This window comes from Onychomys torridus, chromosome 8 (genome assembly GCF_903995425.1).
Source record: "Onychomys torridus chromosome 8, mOncTor1.1, whole genome shotgun sequence".
Lineage (NCBI taxonomy): Eukaryota > Metazoa > Chordata > Mammalia > Rodentia > Cricetidae > Onychomys > Onychomys torridus.
In genome coordinates this window covers 86,515,986-86,539,731 of record NC_050450.1, presented here as the reverse complement: position 1 = coordinate 86,539,731, position 23,746 = coordinate 86,515,986, and the positions used below count along the sequence as shown (strand labels likewise).

At 54.3% G+C, this 23,746-nt stretch overlaps 1 protein-coding gene across 3 annotated transcripts; it reads right to left on the bottom strand.

Moving 5' to 3' along the window:
• Window positions 1–38: 38 nt before the first annotated feature.
• Stard3 (StAR related lipid transfer domain containing 3) lies at window positions 39–23,172 on the bottom strand. 3 transcript variants are annotated; one of them, XM_036196690.1, is made up of 15 exons: window positions 23,046–23,172; window positions 9,369–9,641; window positions 6,449–6,526; window positions 6,034–6,111; window positions 5,859–5,912; window positions 4,811–4,928; window positions 4,517–4,615; window positions 4,206–4,261; window positions 3,749–3,841; window positions 3,017–3,079; window positions 2,809–2,904; window positions 2,414–2,493; window positions 2,220–2,324; window positions 1,081–1,174; window positions 39–669 (listed from the first exon to the last, which is right to left on the bottom strand). In XM_036196690.1, the coding sequence occupies exons 2-15, from the start codon at window positions 9,588–9,590 to the stop codon at window positions 565–567; spliced, it is 1,341 nt and encodes a 446-aa protein (XP_036052583.1). In that variant the 5' UTR covers window positions 9,591–9,641; window positions 23,046–23,172; the 3' UTR covers window positions 39–564. The 3 variants fall into 3 exon arrangements, with proteins under 3 accessions (XP_036052583.1, XP_036052584.1, XP_036052585.1); XM_036196691.1 differs by lacking the exon at window positions 23,046–23,172 and adding an exon at window positions 9,865–9,933; XM_036196692.1 differs by lacking the exon at window positions 23,046–23,172 and adding an exon at window positions 9,715–9,840.
• Window positions 23,173–23,746: the final 574 nt, after the last annotated feature.

The window sequence follows — 23,746 nt, the reverse complement described above, 5'->3', positions numbered from 1 at the left end:
TCAGGTGCTGGGATTAAAGGCATGCATCACTACAACCAGCATTTTGATTTTTTAATCGGCTCAAGTTATTACAAAAGTCCTCCAGGAGGCCTTGGGGGTAGGCCATGGAGAGGCAGAGATGGAGTGCCACCCCATCACCTGCCCTTACACACCGCAGTGTGTACGGAAAAGGGTCACAGACCCTTCCACTAACGGCACAAAACCATCCTAGCAGCTGGAATGGAAAGCTCCCTCACCTTCACCCTGGGCAAGCCCAGGTCCTCTGTGACCAAGTGAGATTCCTTGGGAAGCATGGGGAGCAGTCTCCTCCTCCAGAAGGCAGGGGCTTTGTGTCAATATCGGGAGACCAGTCCTGGCTCCTCCAGTCTGGGGCACCCCAGAGTCCATGTGCTCAACCCCACAACTGCTCAGGACCATGTTCCCCGGCTTAGTGGGAGGGAGATGCACCTGCTGCTTAGCAGAGTCCTTCATGAGCAGCAGGAGGTCCAAACAGGCCCTCCAGCCGGCTCCGGAGGATATGGCGACAGAACCCTGGCCCGCAGGGTGGCTGGCGAGGGAACACATTCAGGCTCGGGCCCCCAGCTCTCCAATGCGCTGCCGCAGGTGAAAGGCAAATTCAAACATGGTGGCTGCGAGGCTCTGGTGGATAAGGTACCGAGGCAGGCGGCCCTAGGCAAGGGAGGAAGAAGTCATGCCACAGCTAGCCTTCAACGGGGTCTCCCATTAGCAGCAGCCCACACTGGTAAGGGTATCCTGGGCCAGAGAGGGGCTCCCCCTCCCCCCTTACTCGTAGAGGGAGGAACATGTTGTACTCAGGTCTTGGCACTAGCCACACAAACAGACCCAGGTGGGGGTGGGCTGGCAGCCAGCCATCCTTGATGGGGACTCGGGTCAGGAGTAAAAAAAGGGCATCACGTGTCTCTCATGACTCGGGACTGGAAGGCCATCTGGACCCTGCCACCAATCCAGTAGAGAAGACTAAAAGTGGGGTCCCCGAGAACGGCAGGCAAGGAGGCGCTAAGGTCACACAGTGACCAGGACCCCACAGGGCCTGCCTCCTGCTCCCTGCCGTGACCTCACCTTGAGATCGGTGTTAAGAATCCAGATGAAAGTGCAGACTCGGGGGTTGCTGGCTGACTTGAGCACAATGAAGCCTCCAGGACCGTTCTCCCCCCTGAGGAGGAAGTACCACAGGTGAGGGCGGCTGCACAAAGCACGTCCCCCGGCCACCCCTGCCCCCATTCCTGGCCCAGCTGAGCTGTGGAGGAAAGGGGGGCACAGATGACAACCTAGGAACTACCTCCCTGCCTCAGTATGGCTCAGAGCCGGTGTCAGGGGCAGCAGGACCTGCCCTCCACCCACACCTGCCCTCTGGCACTCAAGTCCGCCTACCTCGGCCTGCTGATGCCTACTCTCACCCCACAGTGGCAGGGAGCTCACACTTTCCCAATCTTATCACTCTGGACAGACTCAGAACTTAAGCTGTAGCTGGGAGAGAGTGGCCGAGGGTGGCACTTTTCACCTTCCCCATCCCACCCTGGGTGGTATGGCCTCCAGAAGAGGGCGCCTTCTCAGGAGGGAGCCGGCCCACAGTTCACCTCCTGTGGCCTTTCTGCCGAGCACGCATAAGCTGCTGCCACAGATGGAGTCACCCAGAGGACGCGGCCTGCCTATCCCCTGGCAAGGCCGCCGCAAGACCCACACAGAGCCCTAACCCCAAGTTCTTCAAGAGTGCTCTGCTACAGCCCCCTCTTGGGGGGCCTAAGGTCTACCTGGCACCCCGGGAGTCTCTGGATCAGCCATGTGGGTGGGGAGGAGATGCTAGGGTAGCCCTCCCACCTCCGGCAGCAAAAAAGCCTGAACTCCACCCCCCCTCCACACAGAGGAGGCCGTGAGGACAGGGTGGAGAGGGGGCTTCAGCTGATGCGGAAAGGTGAAACCCAGAACCCAGAACTCAGTGCCACCTCCCAGCCCCTCGGCCCATTCCTAGGACTATCTCAGCCAGCTGCCCACTGCACATACACCCCCCTCCAGCCTCGGTGGTGGTGGCGGCATGGTTCCAGGCAGCAAGATTAGCAGGATTAGGGATGGGATGGGCAAGGCTGGTAGGCAGGGAACAGAACAGGGCTTCGGGCTCAGACATGGAGGGGGGGGGGGTGTTCCAGATGCACACACACTGTACCCTGTGTTGTTCACAGTTTGGGGGAGGCCAGACTCACCTGACGTATTTGTGTGTGGGGGGTTTGGCGCAGTGTGTGGTGGCAATCCCAGATGACAGGTAGCGGTCTCTGCGCCGCTCAATACGCCGGACATTCACAAAGTCCCTGAGGAGAGGCGGGGGTGGAGGCAGGTTAGAACAGAGGTCCCAAGTGGGCGGGAGGCTTGGCTGAGAGGAGAGGACCTGGGTGCTCACCTGGGGGACACAACGCCACCTGCAGCCCCTGAGGACACATCGTAGGAGATGAGGGTGCTGTCCTCCACCCGTTGCAGGATCTAAAGGCCAAACAGGTAGATCTGAGGTACAGCGGAAGCCCCGGCATTGCCCCAGCACCTCAGGAACTCCAGACCGGCCTCCTCCCTGCCAGGGACACTGTATGTACTAAGAGCCACTATGACCGACAGGCCCAGGGCTGGGTGTAAGATAAGCACACTGAGCCTTCCTGCCTCTTGGCCTTCTCCAAAGGAACCGCAGCAGCACCCACTTTATGGAGAGAAGCTAGGTCCCCTGGCAGAAAACGGCTGTGAGAAGACGTGCCTGCGCCCTGATCCATGTCATCAGAGGTGGCAAGCAGGACTCAGGTGGCTTACCTGGCAGGCGGTCACTGTCTTGTTCCAGAGCACCATCCTCTCGGGCTGCAGGATCACTTCCTGGTACACCAGCTCAGCGGGACAGGGCAGGAAGGTCTGCAGGAGTGGGGGTCAGGGCTGGGTGGTGCCAGGGAAGCGACCCCCTCTCATTGGGAGACTTGGCAGCAGCACCCCAGACAGAGCAGGTGTTCTGGAACTCTCTACTCACCTTCAAGATGAAGGTCTTGCCGTGGAAGGGAACCTCAATGGTGTACACAGTGTCCCCATACTCCTGTGGCAAGGACAGAGTGGCGGGGGGGGGAGGGTGTAAGAGGGCACCAGGGGGGAAGGGAACTTGTGACCCAGGAATGGTTAACAGGCCAAGGTAGGTTTCCAACAGCCTGAGGTGGAAACTCCGGGGATCTGGGGACATCTGGGCAGACTTCAGAACACGGCGGTTCTGGTGAGCAGGACCACGTGCAGAGATCTGCACTCACGTTGAAAGGCAGGAGCTCAGCTGTGACCGCAGCCGTGACACACCAGAACCACGGCTCCAAGCTGCCAAGGGCTGCCAGGGGAACTGGCCAGCAAGGACCAGGGCAATGTTTCCCTGTTTCCCCAGCTCTCGGCAATCTTTTCAGATAATGTTCTTTTGATCATGAAACAAAACACCGCACACGGGACGCAGTTGGCTTCCCCTCAAAACCTGAATCCCAGGAAACCAAACATCAGGGACACGAGGCCTGGGCTGTGGGGGACTTGGAGACAGAGCCCAGTCCAGCTTGGCCTCCTACTGAATGTCTGACCCCAGGCTGTGGCTAGCTCCAACTCTATCTATCCACCACCTCCCTGGGGCAGATTCCAGTTTACTCAGCCCTCAGGTTCACTTCCCGGGTCTCAGAAAAAGGGGTGAAGACTGCTACCACCTGCAGATCGGCCAGGCGGGGCGGGGGCTCCTTACATTACTCCTCTCAAACTTCCAGTTCTCTTCCTGGGCCAAGATCTGGTCCACCACTGCAGTGGCTTCCCGCCCCTGGCGGATGTACTCTCGCTCCTGGGGGGGGGGGGGGAAGAGATGGGACACACAGAGGGGTCAGCTGGGGGCTGTGCCCTCCCTGCTCCAAGCCCGCTCCTTCTCTACACATTCCACAACCCTTCCAGAGAGCAGCCCAGCTGGATGTGGTGTCCCCAACCCTGCATGCTGTCTGTGGTCTGCAGGACCGGCTGCTGTTCCTGTGCCCTCGGGCATGGGGCAGGCCAAAGGGCCTGACCAGTCAGGGATGGGGCAGATACTCCAAGAGATGGGCGCTAACTGGCACTCAGGCGGAGGACTTTCCTCTACAGGGAACAATGTCCAGCCTGGCAGAGCACAGCACTGACCCATTGCCAGGGTCGGGTGGAGGTGGGCAGCGAAATACCTGGGCAGAGAAACTTTTCTTCCCAGGGATGTCCTCCTCCGATTCATTGTCAGACCCTGTGGGGAACAGGAGCAGAGACAGTGGCGGGGGGTGAGGGTGAGGGGTGGGGGGGGGGGAGCGAGAGTAGGAGGTGGCGGCGAGGGGTGGGGTTCAGCGATGAGTGCATGAACGTGGGGGCGAAAGCGTGTGGGAGAGGGTTGCTGGCTTTCCCCAGGGAGCCTGAGCCAAGGAACAGAAAGAACAGACCCTGCCTACCTGGCTCCCCACACAGCCTCTCCCTGGAGGCAGCTTCCCAACCCAGCAGCTCTCACCTGCAAAGGATTCTGGGGGAGAGTAGAACTGGCCCTCAGACAAAGCACTGGAGAACAACAGAGGTCCACGGGCAACCGCAGCCTGGGCAGCAAGATACCCTACACAAGGAGACCTGGGTAGCCATCATCCCAGACCGAGGGTCCCCAACTTCAGACCAATCCCTCCTTGGACTCAGAGAGCCTGATGAAGTGGTAAATGGCTCGGACTGACTAAGGCAGGCAACTCCCCTCTGTCGGAGCCGAGAGAACCTTCTGGGAACCCAGCCCGCCCAGGCCCTGACCCCTAGCTCTTACATCTCTCCTCTTCGGCCTCCTGGGGTAGGACTTTGAAATCAAGGAACCAGGTCTCCAGCCAGGCCAGGACAAAAGAGACAATGGGAAGTAGGTAGCCGAATGCCCCTTTGCTGAGCAGCTGAGACAGAAAGAGAATGCTGAGTTCCATGGCAGAAGGGTACCCCCAGCCTAGAGGCCCCTCCTGAGGCCACCAGCTCTGTCTAACCAGACGAGTATATGCCCTATGTCTGGTGCTGGCCATTTAGGGACAGGCTATGGCACATGCCTCTAAGATGAGTTATATGCATGTCAGGAAAAACTGATTCTGGCTAGAGGGTGTATCTCGGGTAGTAGAATACTTGCCCAGTGTGTACAGAGCTCTGGGTTCCATCCCCAGCACTTTATAAATCAGAGAGGTGGCACATGCTTGCAATCCCAAACTGGGGTGGTAGAGGCAGGAGGATCATAAGCTCATGGTTACCGCTATATGAAATCTTGTTTTAACGAAAAAGAGAGCGTGTGTGGTGGTGCACTGGGGAGGCAGGGGCAGGAAGAGCACTGTCAGCTGGAGGCCAGCCTGGTCTACATAGTGAGTTCTAGGCCAGCCAAGGGCTACATAATGAGTCCCTGTCTCAAAAACCAAAGAAAATAAACAAGATGGGTGGTGGTGGCACATGCCTTTAATCCCAGCACTTGGGAGGCAGAGGCAGGTGGATCTCTGAGTTGGAGACCAGCCTGGGCTAGAGAGTGAGTTCCAGGACAGCCAGGGCTACACAGAGAAACCCTGTCTCAAAAAAACCAAAGCCAAAAAACAAACAAACAAACAAGGTAGGGGTGTGTGTGTGTGTGTGTGTGTGTGTGTGTGTGTGTGTGTGTATAGAGAGAGAGACAGAATGATGGAACCTTGGGTGGCAGGAGTGTAAGGAAGCCAGTAAGGACAATGCCTTGCAAATAATGAAGAAGATTCCCTTCTCCCCAATATAGCAGAAGCAGATCCCTAAATGTCCAGAAGAGAAGCCCACCCTCAGGCTAGAGGCCTACCAGAGCCTCTAGAGCCTGAGCCACTGACCTCGGAGAGGATGACCTTGACAATGAGGAATGCACTGGACACCAGTGTGGTGACCTGCCGGGCAAACAGTGGGGCAAGAGCGAAGGCGGAGGCTGGGGAGTGAGTCCCCTCCATGCAGCCCTCACACCAGCCCCGACCAGGGAAGGCCTCAGAGTTGCCACAGAAGGCATCTTACCGCAATCACCCACCAGTGCCGGAGCCGCAGCACAGCATAGCCCAGGAGCAGGCCAGAGAAGCGGAAGAAAGCCAGAACCTGGTGTGGAGATGGGAGGCATCGCAACATGAGAGCCTGGCTGGCTTCCACAGCTCTGCTGCAGGGTACCCGTCTACTGCTGCCCCTGCAGACCCCAACAGGAGTGCCCTCGCCTCAGGTGAGAACAGTGGCCCAGTGTTTCCTTGGCATAAACTGCATGTAAACTTCCTACTCCAAGCCTTGTCTCTCTGAAGGTGAGAGCCCACTTGGGAGCTTTGTGAAGACTCTGGGCTGCCAGAGTTCCATCTAGAGCTGACCCTCCCCAACCGGGCTAGATGTGGCATGTAGAAGGAGAACCCAGGCAAACTGCACTGTCTTGGAGCCTGAGGTCACTCACAAAGATGTCGAAGAATGAACTCTGAAAGCTGTAGTGGATGATCTCCTGCTCCAGGTTTTTCCGGATGCCGGTGTTAGTCTAGAGAGGAAGACAGAAGGGCTCTGAGGGCAGAATGGAGCTCAAGACTGCCCCTTCTCAGAGAATGGCCAGGAGCCCATGCCAAGGGGATCTGGAGGAGATGGTAGGCCACCACCCAAGAGGGCCCCAGAAGCAAAGAGAGCTGAGCCAGCAGCCCAAGACCCCAGGCACCAGTTTGGTCCCTCAAGGATCCAGGCAGCCCACACAGGCCAAACTGAGTTCTAGCACACCACCCAGGAAGGTACAGGCCTGGAGGCCTGGAGGCCTGTGGGCTGTGCAGGGGAGGGGGTAGGCCCACGCAAAAGCTAGTATTATGGGTCCTGGAGACTGCCTCTTCTATAATTTCATTTCCTTCCCAGCACTCTGGTTCTCCATCTTGTCAGCCTCCACCCATGCGGGATGAGGGGGGCTGGGGTGGGTAGTGGTGTCAGACAGAGCCCCAGGTGGCAGATCAATCCATTAGGCTTGGACTTAATGGATGAGCTCTGTCACAAGGTGCTGCTGCCTCAGGAGCTTGAGAAACCACACGGAGAGTCAGCCCACTAGAGCTTGATCCTGTCCCTGCCCAGGCCACCACGGATTTCCACCAAGACCCTTAACACCTTGGCTCAGACCCCAATGTCTGGGGATCTGGGAGATGAGGGAATCTGGAAAGCTTCCAAATGCCAGACTCTATCCCAACTCCTCAGAGGAGATGGAGATGTCAGACCCTGGGGAGAAGGTCGGATTTTGGTAATGGAACCCAAAAGGACTCTTAATGATCAGCTAGACTGGAGGCTTCCTACTCTGGCGGGTCATCTAAATTTTGGAGTGATTTCTTCGGGGAGTTTTTTGATACAGGGCCCTGTTTGGTCCAGGGTGGCTTCCAGCTCACTATGCAGGTAAGGATGACTTTAAAATCCTAGTCTTTCCAGGTGGTCTATGAGCCAGGCAGCGGTGGCACACGCCTTTAATCCCAGCACTCGGGAGACAGAGCCAGGTGGATCTCTGTGAGTTAGAGGCCAGCCTGGTCTACAGAGTGAGTTCTAGGAAAGGCTCCAAAGCCACATAGAGAAACCCTGTCTCAACAAACTAAAAAAAGGGGTTGGAGAGATTTAGCTCAGTGGTAGGGCACTTGCCTAGTAAGCGCAAGGCCCTGGGTTCAGGTCCTCAGCTCCAGAAAGGAGGAAAAAAAAAAACCTAGTCATCCTGCCTCTGTCTCCCAAGTACTAGGATTACAGGTGTGTGTCACACCCAGTTTGGGGACACTTGTTAAAAGCTCAGTCCACTGAGTTTGGGTCTTGGGTTAAGCCAATATTAGGAACCTTCCAACATTTAGAAATCTCCCAAGTGGGGCCAGCGAGATAGCTCAGTTAGTAAAGGTGTTTGCTGCGCGATGATGCAGGCCTGACTGTCTAGGTCTGGCCCCCAATGCACGTGAAGATGGGAGAGGAGAACTGACTCCACAAGGCATGTGCTCCCCAACTTACTCCCCCCACCCTTCAAAATAAGAAAAAAACAACCCTGGAAATTAATAACACTTCAGCCCCGAGGCTGAGGCAAGAGAATCACTGAGTTCAAAGCCAGCCTGGGCTACATACCTCTTCTCTCCCTCTGTCAAGTGAGCTTTCGCACTGACTCTAAGAGTTAAACCCAGTATGCTGAAACGTTTCGTTCCATGTGAAGGCCGTTGGTTTGTGGGTTAGAGTCTAACACTTCGCAGGAATTCTCAAAGCTGCATGATGACTGCTGAGCAATCTCGGCTGTCAGCAGAACTGCAAACTTATCAACATCCCCCCGCCCCCCGCTCTTCTCTGGTTATAAAATATGTACTGAATGAGGGTGTGGGTGAGCTGTAGGGATGCTTGGATGCTGGCGGGGACCTTCAAAAGGAAGATGCCTACAACCTCAGCAGCTCAGCCCTTTACCAGGAAGATAACCCGATGCCCTCTTCAGTGGCGCCTGTGGCATCCCAAGGGCACAGCCCCTCTTGGATACACAAGACAGTCACCCACCCGCAGAGCCCTGCCTTACCCTTCCAGCTCAACATCTTGCTGCTAACTAACCCCTTTCCCAAACTCTTCACTTATATCAAGAAAGGCAAGCGTGAGAGAGACCTGGAGAAAAGATGTTTGCCAACTATAACTTGGACTGTGAGCTCACACTTCACACGAGGACCTGGGGACTGAGGTCACAGGTTAACAGAGAAGAAACTGAGCGGGACCAGGCCTGGGACACCCTGCTCCAGGGCCCCTGACTTTGTGTATGCTGAGGTTCAGTCAGATCAGGCCCAAGGGTGGGCTAAGCACTGTGGAGGTGTGGACACTGTACTCTGAGACAGTTCCATCTCCAGATCACCAGGTGGCAGCCCCCAAAACTAGGGCCACTAACCCAGGAACTGAGAGTTTTCACCCCACTGTATTCTCTGCTTCTAGCACAGCACTTGGGACACCTCGGGGCCTCTGTGCATGTTTGATGAACAAATGGATGTACTTGAGCCAGAGAGTAAAGTAAGAAGGAAAGGCAACAATGTCCTCAGCTCAGCTAGACTCAGCTAGAGGTGCATCTCCTGTTCGCGGAGTCCCCACTAGGGGGCAGCAAGGTGCAGAGGCTAAGTGCACAGCTCTGGAGCTAGAGGTCTGTTCAGTTCTTGCTGGGGAGCCTAGGACAAACGCCTCTGGTCCCCTCTGGTCTCCCTACCCTCCAGGTCCCGTTCTCTCTCTATGTGGAAGTTAACTATTCTTATTTCCTGGTCTCCACTTAACGCAGATCAACTCCAGGGGTGAGGCAACCCTCCCATGGTGCAAGTGGGTGAACTAGGAACCGGGGGACTCCCCTCCCCCACAACATGGCCCCCACTCACATTGAGCTCGATGATCCACAGGAGGGAGATGAAGAGCAGGTCAAAGGTTACAAAGAGACAGAAGGTGCGGCGGACGTCAGAGATGGCCTTGCGTTTCTCCAGAGGTGGTGGGATGAGGTGTGATGAAAGGCTCTGGCTGTGAGACAGCGAAGTGCCCAGGGAGGCCAGGGCTGGCAGACTGCGCTCCAAGTCACAGGCCAGCTCACCATGCGGCTTGCTCATCCTGGTGGGCCCCCACGTTGACGTGGGGACAATGTGGCCTCAGCGGCAGGGCTGGGGGAAGAGGTAAGCAGCTGTCAGGGTCCCAGTGAGCCCAGGAATAGCAACCCCCAGGGACCCTATTTACTTGACAACATATCGGTGCTCTCCTGTCCCACACCAAGGCCCATAGCTCTGCTCAAATCCCTTCGTGAACCGGGCTCCACAGGATGACGATACTTGAGCGTCCCCTTTGCTCTGTCCTGCAGGTTCTGGGGTCCCCCAGCGGGGCACTTACTGGCCTCTGAATCTTGGGGGTATAGTCTGTCCCCGCACAGACCGAAGCTCAGCCTCAGGTCCTGTCCACAGCCTTTGGCCTGCCCCTGCCCCCACCCCCAGGCTCTGTTCTTTGTTTTCACAGCACAAAAGGCACATTCCCTCCCCGCCTGGCCCCTCCACCCCAATCCATGGCAACTGGGAGGGACTCTGGAGCAGTCCCTCAGCGAGTCTGGACAGCAGACACCTCGGTCCCTTCTCTGTAGCTCTAACACCCCACCCCAGGCCCAACTTCGTCAGCTCTTCACCCTCAACACCTCTCCTGCACAAGGCAGCCGGGGGAGTGTTCAAAGCAGAAACCTGCCATTCTCCCACCTCCGCCCTCCCTCAGCTCCCCAAGCCCTGGCAGAAGGGGGAGGTAGGGTGGGCACTGTGCCCACCTCTTCTCACTAGGCAGCACCCTCATCTCCTGACCTGTCACAGCTACTTGGGCCTTTGGTCAAGCCCCTCCATGTGGTAGCCCTGTCCGTCTGTGGCCCTTGGACCTGGCCTTCCATTTTTTGGAAGGCTCTTCCCCAGTCCCAGCTCTCTGCCCATGCAGTGGCCCTTCCCGCCCCCTCACCCCCCTACAGTAAGCACCTCCCACCACTTTCCTTTCTTCCGGGAGCTCAGGGAGCTCAGTCTTCGAGCTCCACCCTTCCCACCAGACGGTGACATCCAAGAGCAGGCACAGTGGTCTTGGTCACGGCTGTCTCCCGTGAGCCTGGCACTACGCTTGGCAGACAGCAGGTGCTTCATAACTGATGGAAAAATGAACACTCCAGAAGCACTCCTGGCCCTCAGATCCATGATGCACAACCAATCTAATCTAGTGTGGTTGCCCAGAGTCCATGTGGCTGTGGCCATGGCCGTGCCCCAGCGGGACAGGATGGATCTTTGTATAGGTCAGACAGCCAAGGCTCTGGGGCAAGTGGACTTACCTAGCCCTGAATAGTCTACGCAACGACCGGACTCTAGTGAACTCAAAAGACAAATGAGTCTGAGTTCTTTGGTACCATGGAGGCCCCGTGCCAAGGGTCCCTGCTACACCGATCTGCTGAGCTACAGGAGGCACTGGGTGAGAGACAGGAAGGCCTATGGGGAGGCAGAGAGCAGCTAACTCTAACAGGAATCAACACAGCAGCTGGGGGGGGGGGTAGTGGAGGGGGAGTCCTGGAGATCTGGCCCCATTCACAAAGGCAGGTTGGAGCCACCTCCTTTGTGATCCGCTGGTGTTCTCTCTTAAACTTCTTCCCCTATACTCCCTACTGGGTCCAAAGAGGACCCAATCTGTAGCCAGCAAAAGGTCCATCCCTCTGCCTCTGAGCAAACCCCACAAACAGAGGCAGACTGTTCTCAGCAGAGATCCCAAAGCTACCCAAAGGACCCAAAGACATCCCTGTACATGATCACCTAGAGAGTGCTGGGGGAGGCTGGGCTCAGCTCCAGAAGAAAGCTGGAAGATGTGACAGGCCCAGGGCAATGGGGCTCCTCCCCAGCATCCATCATGGGCTTGATGCCAAGCGGTGGCCTCAGCACACCCCTCATTGTGCCCCAGCTCCAGGGCTAGTGACATTTCCTTATGTGCTCCCCGACTGTCTCCCTTCCTCTCTGGCTTCATCTCCTCCTGGCTCTTCCACAAAGTGACTTCCCACCTGTAAGTCTGCTGTGGTGACAGAGTACGCTGTAAGCAGAGCGGCCTAGAATCCAGTGTCGTTTCTCTCTCTGTCTGTCTCTCTCTCTGTCTCTGTCTCTGTCTCTCTCTCTCCCTCCCTCCCTCTCTCTCTCTCCCTCTCCCTCTCCTTCTGTTTTGTTTTTTCCAGACAGGGTTTCTCTGGGTACCCTTGGGGGTCCAGGAACTCGCTCTGGAGACCAGGCTGGCCTCGAACTCAGAGATTCACCTGCCTGTGTCTGACTAAAGCCAAGTGCCCCCACCCAGCTATTTTTCTCTTTCTTTTCTTCTTTCTCCTAGATGTTTGTTAGCTTGTTTGTTTGAAGGACAGGGTCTCAGGTAGCGTAGGCCTATGGAGCCAAGGACAGCCTTGAACTTCTGACCCTCATGCTACTACCTTCTGAGTGCTGGGAACAAGGTATGCACCACTATGCTGGTTTGTGCTGGGGACTGAACCCAGGGTTTGGTTCATAGTGCACACAAATACTCCTCCAGCTGAGCTATACTCTCAGCCCAGCTTGTACAAGAGAGAAATCTGAGCTGTGTAGAGTGATGCATGCCTATAGTCCAACTGAAAAGAGAGGGCACTCAAGACCAGCCTGGGATACACAGTGAGACTCAAACTCCCCCTCATGTGCCGCACAAAAGCCCAGACCCAAAATGAACTCCATAGGAATTTGGGGTGAGGGCATAGCCCAGAAACAGAACCCCTGGCTAGCAAGTGCAAGAAGCCCAGAGTTCAACCCCCAGTATAACAAAGAAGGAAAGAAAAAGAAAACAAAACAAAACAATTTTTTTTGAGCTGAGGACCGAACCCAGGGCCTTGCGCTTGCTAGGCAAGCGCTCTACCACTGAGCTAAATCCCCAACCCAAAACAAAACAATTTTAAAATAAAGAAATATCACATGCGCCCTGCCCAGCTCTGAGTCTAGAAGTCTAAAATCATGAGACCAGCAGAGCTGCCTAGGTGTTCGGCTCCCCTGCTTCTGGTGGTACGTGGCAAACTGGCACTCCCTGGCTGGAGCTATCCAGCTCCACACTCTCCCCGTGTCTCACTCACAAGGACACTAGTCACACAGGGCCACTTGTTGGATTAGGGGCCACTTGCTCCTAGGTGACTGTGTCTTATCTACGATGGCCCCATTTCCAGATAAGGTCACATCCTGAAGTACAGGGGTGTCAAGACTTCAACACATCCCTTTTTAGGGATACAATACAATCCATAACTCTACCTTATCTTCAAAATTATTATTCCAATGTGTGTGTCTGTGTCTCACATACATGTCTGGTGACTGTGGAGGCCAAAAGAGAATGAGAGCCTTTGGAACTGAGGTTGTGGGCAGCATGCTCGCGTGCGTGTGCGCGCACACACACCCCCCCCCCACAGCATGCATGCAGAGGTCAGAGGGTAACTAGTGGGAGTCGGTTCTTTCTTTCTACCATGTGGGGACCCCAGGTATTGAACTCGGGTCATCGGGCTTGACAGCAAGCATCTTTAACAACTGAGCCACCTCAGGGGCCCCATTTTGTTGTTTCAAGATGGGGTTCAAGCATCCAAGGTTTCCCTTGAACCCTGTGTGTAGCTATCGATGCCTTTCTGATCCCTCCCTCTTCACCTGTAAGACTAGTGGTGTGCACCGCCGCCATACTGTATATGTGGTGATGGGCTGAATGCAGTTTTATAAAAGACCTCATTTGTTTATAAAACTGATCTTTTTTTTTTTTTTTTTTTAAGACTAGGTCTCCTTACCTAGGCCAGGCTGACCTCCAACTCAAAATCCACCCCTGCCTCCTGAGAGCTGGGATTAACAGTCAAGTCACCACATGAGCCTCAGTACTCTATTTATACACCCTTTTTCCACCCTGCACTGGGGAATCGAATGCGAGGCTGTACGCGTGCTTGGCAAGCGCTGTGCTGCTGAACTATATTCCCAGCCCTCGTAACTGCAGTTGACAGATGAAGTACATCTTCCTGAATCCATGTCCTATGAACAAACAGTTATATTTGTAATTAGCAGAAACACTGCATTGAGTTACGTGGTATGTGTACATTTTCACGTTGCCGGGAGTGTATCTTCCAGATAAGAATTCCCTAGAAGCAGTATTGCTGGGTCATCCTGCATGCGTGGTTTTGTTAGGCACTGCCAAATTCTCTTGGCAGTTGGCATGCCTAGCGTAATGTATGAGAACGCCTGTTTGCCCACAGCCCACAGGAAACACTGTCACCCATGTCTGTCTGGGCCTTCATCTCCATTTCTCTCCCATTCAGGAGCCTCTCTCTGCACCCCCAAACATCTCTGGGCCTCTCCCATCTCTGATCTCTCCATCCCCCTTTTTGCCTATCTCACTTCTGATGCTGTGGCCTCCCCACTCACGGTCCTCTCCTCCGTCTGACTGTCCCTGGCTCTCCCGGCCCTCCCTGGGCACAGGACTTGGGTGTGAGACGCACTTGGAGCAGCAACCACCCTGAAACTCACACCCAGACATCCTTGTGGAGGCGAGAGACTCAGATGGAGCTGAGAACAGAGGTACTGGGGTGCCTGGGAGAGCTGAAGATGCCAGTGTGGGGGAGCCATGGGGGGGGGGCTAGCCAGGAGCCACCCTCCTCACAAAAGCAGCTCCACGTCCCCAGAGGAGACCACAGCAGACTCTGAGCCACTGTGACAAAGTCTATTTACAAACTTCTAAGCAAGAGAAACTTAAAAATAAATAAATGAATGAAACATTATCTGAATCCTTGGTAGATAAAAAAGACAAAGATCAGATTTCCGGTCCCCAGGTGTAGCTCAGGGGTAGAGGACACACTTAGCATGCACAGGGACCTATCCTCAACCTTCAAAAACAAACTCCAGTCTGCTGTGGGTAGTGGCTGTGATAGACCGACACATCAGCTTTCCTCCAGTCCCAGCACCATCCTGGAGACCTCCTGGGACGTGGCATGAAGCTCAGTTCACCAGGTGACTTCAAAAGGCCTTCGGTAGGGCTGGAGAGATGGCTCAGGGACCCGGGTTCAATCCCCAGAACCCACATGGCAGCTCACAACTGTCTGTAACTCCAGTTCGAGGGGATCAGACACCTTCACACCAATGCACATAAAATAAAGTTAAATTAATTATAGTTACGGCCTTTGGTAGACGGATCACCCGAGGGCTCACAGTCAAAACCACCCTGACCTGGATCTGCGCTAAAAGTCCTCCAAGCACTTGTTCAGCCCAGAACACAGAGGCTGCCGGCCACCAGAACAGCCTGCTGGAGACAGAAAGGAGGCCCTGAAGGCGGCACCCCACCCCCAAGCCCACTGCCCGCTGTCACCGGCCCCTCCCAAGCACCTTCAGAGGTGTCAGGAGGGGAACGGCACATGTGATATGAAGATGCAGTCCGCCTGCCCAGGATGGCTGCAGACTTGACTGACACCTGTGTGCTGGTGGAAGCTGAGCTGTGAAGACTTGGGAGAGCGGCAGGGAAGCAGAGAGCAGGGTGGGAGGGGACCAGAAGTTCTGCTACCTACCCTGGGTCGGAAGAGGAAGGAGTGGGGGATGGCCGTGGCAGGTCTATGAGCACAGTGGATGGAGTTCTGCAGCTTCCCAGGCGAGGAAAGCGTCACCGCAGCCTCACCTGCTGCCCAAGCCTTCTCTAACTGGCTCCCAGGACACATGGTAGAAGCCCAATGTGCAGAGGGCTGCTGAGCTGGGCAGCAGACTCTGGAGGTGGTACAAGGAATGGATGCAGGATGCAGTACAGTGGAAAAGCACAACTGCCCAGTACACACAGACCTGGCTTGAAAACCCGGCACCGTGGCTAAAATAATTAACAAGAAGAATGGAACAGAGCCCGGCTGGCCCCTCCCCAGCCCTGCGGCCCGGGCAAAGCAGAACCTTTCTGAAACTCTGTCTCCTCGGTGTCGTTTCCATTTTTTCTCAGTACTGGAGAGGGAACCCAGAGTCGTACATGTGGAGCAAGGGCTGCACTGAGAAACAGTAGCCAAGAATGACAATGAACTTCTGATCCTCCTGCCTTTACCTCCCCAGTGCAGGGGTGACAGGTAAGTGCCACCCACCTCCACAGTGCTGGGGACTGAACGCCGTGCCAACAGTCCATAACTGAGCTGAGCTGGATCCCTAGCCCTAAGTTGGGTTTTTGGTTTTTTTATTTTTGATTTATTTTATGTATGCGGGTGTTTTGCCTGCACATATGTCTGTGCACCGCGTGTGTCTGGTGCTCTTAGAGGCCAGGAGAGGGCATTGGATCTCCTGGAACTGGAGTTACTGATGGTTGTGATCCTCCACGCAGGTGCTAGGACTTGAACTCAGTCCTCTGAAGAGCAGCAAGAGCTCTTGACCACTGAGCCATCTCTCCAGCCCCTCCTAAGTTGTATTTTTTAAATCATTTTTTTTATTATTTATTTATGCGTATGTCTTTGTGAATGTATACACTTGCATATAGGTACCCTTGAAGGCCAGAAGAGGATGTGGGCTCCCCAGATCTGGAGTTACAGGCGGTTTTGAGTATATCAGTCCTAGGAACTGAATGAACTCCAGGCCTCTGCAAGAGCAGCAAATGCTGTTAACTGCTGAGCCATCTCTCCAGCTCGCAAGCTATAAATATACACATATATTTAAAGCCACAACACACTTAGCGCACCTGGACTACACACTTACAAGTGTTAAAACTGGTAAACTGGTTACATATTTTATCACACATACCGATTCCTCTCTCTCCTGCCCACCGGCTCCTCCCCATACCCACCCCAAGTTTTACAGCTTAGCTTCTACAAACACTGGGGGAATTAAATTCCCTACCTCCCAGGGATGCTATTTGTCTAAGTGTCAGAGGGAGGGAGGCCAGGGCTGGTCAGAGGCTGAGGTGCATGTGTAGCTGAGAAAAGGGAACAGCTTAGTCACTTGTGTGTAGAGTCTAATGTTCACTACCGGAGCAGATGGTAAGAGCCACTCTGAAAGGCCTGGGTTCAAAGCTGAGCTCTACAATCAACCTGCTGGGTGGCACAGAGCAAGCTCCTCAGCTCCGCATTCTGGTGCCCTGGTCATACAGAGGGCCAGGTTATTCCATCTCCCGGCAAAGGTCGATTCCCAGGCTAGGGTAGGGGCAGAAGTTGGGGTCTGTCCTGGCTCCCTGTAGAGGGCCTTAGGGTGTGTGCCAGGATGGCTCTTTAGCACTGCCATTCCTGTCACCCTTCCATGCAGATGGGGGAAGCAGATAGGAAGACCCCAACTGTCAAAATTAGGCACTTAGGTGAAAGGGGTATGTATGGACAAGGTTCTTATGGCGCTCTTCCCCAGGCTGGCCAGAGGCTGCAGCCACCTGCCTGCACCTGCCCACAGTCCCACATCCTGGGACTCCAGCTTCCAGTGGACACTTCCTACCCAGGGTAAGTGTGTGCCATGACTCCTGTGTCTTATTGGCTACTGTACCTGCACACTGGGGACAGTGTTGGCCTTGACTGCCTGGAGGTCCAAGGAACAGTGGAGTCTACAAATAAATTCCAAATACTTCCTGAGGACAGACAGGCAGTCCACCCCAGGAGGCTCGTATGTTCCCCAAGAAATGTGAGCCTCTGGGTTTGATATGGGGGACTCTAACTTGGTACAAACGGGAGTCAGGGGAGCCAGATGAGAAATGGGCTCCAAGCTGAGAAAAGGCTCAAACACTGACATCTCATCTTCTGAGCCCTTCCCTCCCTCTTCTGTAGACTGGGAGGGACAAGCATCAGTACCTCCCCAGCATGGCAGAGTTGGCTCAAGGAGGGAGGGACCCATGTGCTACAATAATGGCTTACAACATTCCTGACACGTCTGCCTCTTCTACAGAGAAAGAATCCATGAGTCTTTGGATCAGAACTGAGTGAAGAAGGCACAGGATGCCCAGGTTAAAAGTGAGCAGCAGCTGGGGCTGGAGCCGGGCTTTGGGTATGAAAGAGAGTAGTCCTGGCCTGAGTCCTGCTGTTAGCAAACACAGATGGTAGTGGCCCTGGGGCCGTCCTGTACACACGGCCTTCCTCACTCACCACACCAACAGGAGAGGTAAGGATAACCCCCTGGGAAGGAGGAGAGTGAGTTCCCAGACCTGCCCCTTATGGAAGAGTGCAGCTGACCCACCCCGGGGGCCTCTCCACTGAGCCGAGACCTAGTTCATGGGAGGCTTTGCTAGCCCCCAACAAGCCATTCAGCCTCCTCAGCACATCCAGCAAAATCAGGCTCATCCTTCCAAATCCAGCCAGTATCCACCTTCTTTTCAGTGACTGCCATGTCACCCTGCCTGAGGCATCTCTCACGGATCACACCTAACCCCTTTCTTCCTCCTTGTACTGGACCACAGTCTCCTCTTAACCCAGCAACCCCAGGAACCCCGTTAGGTCAGATAGCATCTCCCAAATGCCCAATCCTTAGTGGCTTCCAGCTCAAGCAGAATGAAGGCCAAAGTCCCACTGTGGCTCACAGCACACACACCCTGCTTTTGTCTCTTCCCCTCTGAACTCTCCACGTCACCCACATTGGTCCCTTGCTGTCACATCAACCCGTGTTCCAACTCCTAGACGCTTGCCCAGCCTTCCCCTCACTCCACTCTGGTTTCTATGGAAACATCCTGGTAGAGAGGACCGTCCCAAGCCCCCTGTTTAAGCTTCCCCCCTCCCCCTGCTTTCCTCTTGGTCAGAGCACCTGTTGCCTAACATTGTTGTCTTCTCTGTTTCCTGCATTTTCTCACACTGGAAGTTAAACTCCACAGGAACACTGGGGTCCCTGGCCTTGCCCACTGCTGCATGCCCAGAGAAGCACCCAGGAAATGTGCGGACGAGTCCTTCCTCACAGGCTTCTCTCCCGACGTGTGCTGGGATGTACAGGGTCACTCATGCCCAGCCCTCAAAGCAACCTTCCTGAAACTGGATCTTGCCCGTCTGGCATCTCCTCCACAACCATCAAGGGGCTCACTTCCCAGGCACAGGTAGGCAGGGTGGTTGCCTATGGCAGTGCAAGGAGAAGGCTCCGGGGGAGGTAAATCCCTCCAACAAGGAACCGTGGGAGGGAGGGAGGACCCCTGCATTTTTCTCTAGACGTGGGGTTTAATACCTGACCCCACATGACTGTGGGCTGCTCCCAAACACAGCACAGCAAGCTCCCCACTTCCTCATTCCAGAACAGCCTCCTCCACCACCAGAGAACTTCTACCCTTCAGAGAGCAGTTCAAATGTCACCTCCTAGGCAAAGATTTCCTCTATCACCTAGGTTCCTCTGACCTCAGGACTCCAGGTCAGCACCATCCCTATCTTACAGCTAGACTTGAGCTCTGGCTGCCCAGGTCACAGTGGCAAGCCACAGGCTATCTATGAAGTAAGCTGCTCTATGGAGCTGCAGAGGAAGCAGGTCTGGGGTCAGCATAGGACCTGAAATACTGTGTGTCCTTGACCAAGTCACTGAGTCTCAGCCACAGTTTCCTTCTCTATAAATAGACAACCGAGAGTACTTTTTCCCCTCAAGACAGGGTTTCTCTGGGTAGCCCTGGCTGTCTTGGAACTCTCTGTAGACAGGCTGGCCTGGAACTCACAGAGATCTGCCTGCCTCTGCCTCCCAAGTGCTGGGACTAAAGACATGTGCCACCACTGCCCGGCTCAGAGTACCTACTTAACAGGGCTTGAAGGAATGAGAAATTCCACCTGCATGGTGTCTGTGCCTAATTAATGAGCGCTCCCCTACTATGTCCTACCACACAAAGCAGCAGGGTACTGTGCCCAAACTAAAGGTCCACCTGACTACTGGACAGGAGGACTCTGCCTCAGGAAGCTTATCGGGAATGGTTCTGTTCGGTGACTCCTGCCCTCAGCCTAAGAATAACTGACCTCCTGCTCCCTAAGCACACACCCACAGAGGGCTAGGGAAGTCCCCTGGCCCTGAGGAAGTGGAAGTTTAAGAACAGAGCATACACACACACACACAGTGAGATACACGACTGCAAACCCAGAGTGGGGTCCATTTCCCCTTTCCTCCGGGGTAAGTAGGAAGAAGCGTCAGGCTAACATGGGAATGGCCACTCCTTCCTAGACATGGTTTCTGACCACACGGTACCTGGAAAGTCCAACCACATGACAGGTTTGCTCAACTCCCTCCCCCATCCTGCCCCACCAGAATGCCCCTAGCTCAGTGACTCTGTGACCTCTGACCCGCACGGGCTGGTGAGTCAGAGTCCACTCCATTCTTTAGGGATACTGGGTAAAAACTGAGGCTGAGGAGGCCAAGTGCCCAAAGTCAGTCTGGAAAGGGCCAGTGTCCCGAATAGGGCTCTCGGCTCTCTCAAAGAAAGGCCTGCCTCCCGGGCCCAGCTCTGACCAGACAAACGCCTCCATTTGCCTCACTCCAGACAGAAAGCTTTCAGAGGGACACACAACTGACAAGATGGCACACTCTCCATTGTCCTCTGTCCCACTGACGTACCAGCTGCTCTCTCAGATGCTGGGACAGGGGCAGTGCCTGGGACATTGCTACGCATTGAAATTAAGGTAAAGTCTTTAAATCTCTACTGAGTGGCCTTGAACCAACCTCCCCCCACCCCCAAAGGCTCAGCTTCCTCCTCTGGAGAATGGAAGCAACCAGCACTCCCATCCAATGGAACAAGCATGATACCTACACTGCAGTCCTCCAGCGAGCCTAGGCGTGTGAGAACCCAACTAACAGCATGCCAGGACGCAGGAGAGCTGCAGTGTGTCAGTGTGCCCGCCACTGGCTCAGTCTGTCAGGGTCACCAGGTCCACTGAAGAAGGCTGACAGAGAAATCTCTGCTGGCCTGATGTGACGAGAGTTTTCAGAAATGAACAAACAAGGACCCAAGTCTCCTAGAGAAGGAAGCCTCTGCCCGGGGCTGCTGAGAGGTCCCCGGAAAGCCACAAGGAGGAGGGACTACCTGAGGCCAAGAGGAATCTGCCTCAGGAGGAGGGAGGGGGATGGGCATCCCTGAAGGCAAAGGAACAACAGAGTGGAGGGATGTTCACTGGTCCAGAGCACTTATTCTTGCAGAGGACCCAGGACCCACGGTGCCAGTTCCAGACAACCCAACACTCTTCTGAGCTCCAAGGGCCCGTGGCATACTCATGGTGTACAGACATACATGCAAACAAAACACTCATACACATACAATACAATTTTAAAGATCTTTAAAAAAAAAAAAAAGAAAGAAAGAAAGAAAAGAAAAGCTGGGTTTGACTGCACACGCCTTTAATCCCAGCACTTTGGAGGCAGAGGCATGAGGATCTGAGTTCAAGGCCAGCCTAGTCTACAGAGCAAGTTCCAGGACAGCCAGGGTCACACGGAAAAACTTGTTTCAAAAAACCAAATCAAACAAAAAAAAAAAATTCTTTAAAAAAAAAAAAGAGCAATAAAGGCCTAGACATTGGTCTAAGGTAGGGCCTGGCCCTAACACATCCAAAATGGCCCAAAATACCAACATTTTAAGACATCCTCATGGTATCATACCTTCCCGCTCCTAAGTCAAGGGGACAGTTCTCATAGCCAATCATGGAAAGGAATCACTCCATAGAGGAGGGCCCAGCTCTCCTTTCTCTTGAGTCCATTATGGTCTCTGTGCCTCTACATCTTTTCACCCCTGAATCTTTACTTAGTAAATCCAGATCCTGTTCCCAGTACCTTCCAGTCCAAGACTTCATTTAGGACCCAGGAACAGAATGATAAGTAAGCCTCGTCAATCATTCTCAAGCAATGTATGAAATTAAAAGTCATAACCGGTGAACTAGTGTGTTCTTATACGCCACATTAACTAATGTGTGCATATTGGGCACTCACAGGCCTCAGTTTTTTGTTTGCTTCGTTTTTCAAGACAGGGTTTCTCAGTATATCTCTGACTGTCCTAGAACTGACTCTGTAGACCAGGCTGGCCTTGAATTCACAGAGATCCGCCTGCCTCTGTCTTCCTGAGTGCTGGGGTTAAAGGCGTGCACCATCACAGCCCGGAGACCTGGTAGTTTTATGTTCTATGCATATACTGTTTCATTTATCCTCACAACTCTACAAGGTAGACACATTTATTATTTCCATCTTTCCAAACGAGGAAAGTGAGGTATTGACTTCATCAAAATCTCAAAACAATATCAGAACCCAGCAGTCTGGTGCTGGGGTCTATATCCTCAGCCATGATGCTAACAGGGGACACAAAGGGGCATCCAACCTTTGGGGTAGAGGTGGGTGTTGTGGAGATGGTGCTGTCTGAACAGGACATTGTCGTACAAGTTAGAAGGAAGCCCAGCAGATCCCAGAGGAAAGAGGTGCTGATGTGTACAGAAGCATGGAGACAAGAAGAACCCTTTGTGAGCAAGGCGCGTCCTACAGAACCATATTGTTGAGAATTACAGCGAACAACACAATCACAGTGCACCTTCCTCACTCATTCTAGGGATTCAGGCTTTCCCCACCAGCAATGGGAAGCAAGCAATGGGCCCTAAGGAAGGAAATGACACAATCAGACTTGTGATCTAAGTGTTTGCAAGAGCCTGAGTTTGGAGACTGGGCCGCAAGTGGTTAGGATCTCAAGCTGCTGGGGACTGGTTAGAAGGATGGTAACAGAGAAGGCTCGGGAGTTAGCTATACTGGCAGCTCTGAGCAAACGGATTTGTAAAGGATGTAAGGCAATTCTGTAGCTTGTCTTTGGGATAAGGCAAAAGCGGAAGAATGAACTGACAGAGAAAAGATCAGCTCGGGTTTGAAACATGCGAGCTCTATCTGAAGTGGAAGTACCCACAAGCAGCTGGACAGCTAGGACACTTTGGAGACCCTGGAAAGGGATGTGCTGGCATTGTCAATCTGGATAGTCGGTGGACGTGGACCTGAAGCTACCACAGGGGATGAAGCCATCCAAGATGAGTGCAGAGAGGCCGGCTGGGCCACAGAGAAGGTGAAGCGGTACTTCTGACCTCTTGTCAGAGAGGTAGGAAGAAAAAATCAGGAAATATAGGAGGAGTGTCAAAGGGTGAGAGAGCATGTCAGGAATGAGAAGCAATGGTAATAGGCACTTCTGAGGAATCAAGAAAAGTTTAAAGAACCTTTCTGATATCATTAGCAAGTTATTCGTGAATGTTTCCAACCGAAGTTGGAGAAAACAGCAGAGGGCAGAGGTACAGACTATTGCAAAGTATGTTTTTCTCCTGATTCTGACCCCTTCCCACACCCAGCCGTTTCCCCATAATACTCAGATACCGACCCCTCGCCTCTCCTCTCGCTATCAAGAGGAATGCTTAGGAAAGCGACCACAGACGTCTCCCAAGCCCTCTGGGGTGGGTAAGGGCGAAAACACCTCTCCTCGACCCCGCTCGCGCAGCAAGCAGCTGGCAGAGAGAAAGGGGGCGGAACCCGGAGCGCGAGGGGCGTGGGAAGGGTCGGACGGAACCACAGACGGACACCGGGCAGGGAAGCGGATTCTGTTGGCTAGGGACAGCTCTTGTACCATCACCCGGTTCCAGCGACCGCTGCAAGACCCACCTGCTTCATGTCACCACGGCCCCCACTCTTCCTGCCTCAGCTGCAGCCCCGCTCCGCGGCCCAGGAAACTCCTCCGAGCGGAAGGAGATCTGCTACCGGCGCAACTTCCGCCGCTGAGCCCGCCCCCAAAAGCAACCCGGGAATCGTGTGGATCTGCAGCTCCGCCCCAGTCCCGCCCCTCCCCCCCCCCCCCCGACCCCCCGGAGCCTCAGAGACAAGAGCCGGAAGTCGGGCGGCTGCCAAAGTTAGGCTATAAGGGCGTGGAGGAATGGCAAAGAACTCTAGGGTGTCGTGGTTATTGGACCATACAGGCCTGGCACTGTGGAGTAAAGGGGAATTGCGTGAGGGGCGATCTGTGGGCACAGATCCCTTGGAGAAATAACATTTTTTGTTTTTGCGACAGAGTTTCAAGTTGGCCTCGAACTCAGAATCCTCTTTCCTTGCCTCAGCCTTCAAGTGCTGGGATCACAGACGTGCACCACCACGTCCATCACACACTTTTAAAGGACTTTTGTTCCTCCTCGGCTTTTATCCATCTCCCTCAAGAGCTAGTGTGCTTAATGCTCGTGCTTAATGCCTGTTATATGCAGGAAAAAGCTCCTGGGGAGGACTGGACACCAGGGTCAAGATCCTGACCCTTGGATAACCACCGATTTCCCTGTCAGGGAAAACATGCCATTACTTCCCCGTCTCTCCTCCCT

Coding starts and splice junctions, on each gene's coding strand:
- Stard3 (XM_036196690.1), bottom strand. CDS start 9,590: ATGAGCAAGCCGCATGGTGAGCTGGCCTGTGACTTGGAGCGCAGTCTG. Junction 6,527..9,368: donor TGTGGATCATCGAGCTCAAT/GTGAGTGGGGGC, acceptor CTTCCTCTCTAG/ACTAACACCGGCATCCGGAA. Junction 4,929..5,858: donor TCAAGGTCATCCTCTCCGAG/GTCAGTGGCTCA, acceptor TTTCTGTCTCAG/CTGCTCAGCAAAGGGGCATT.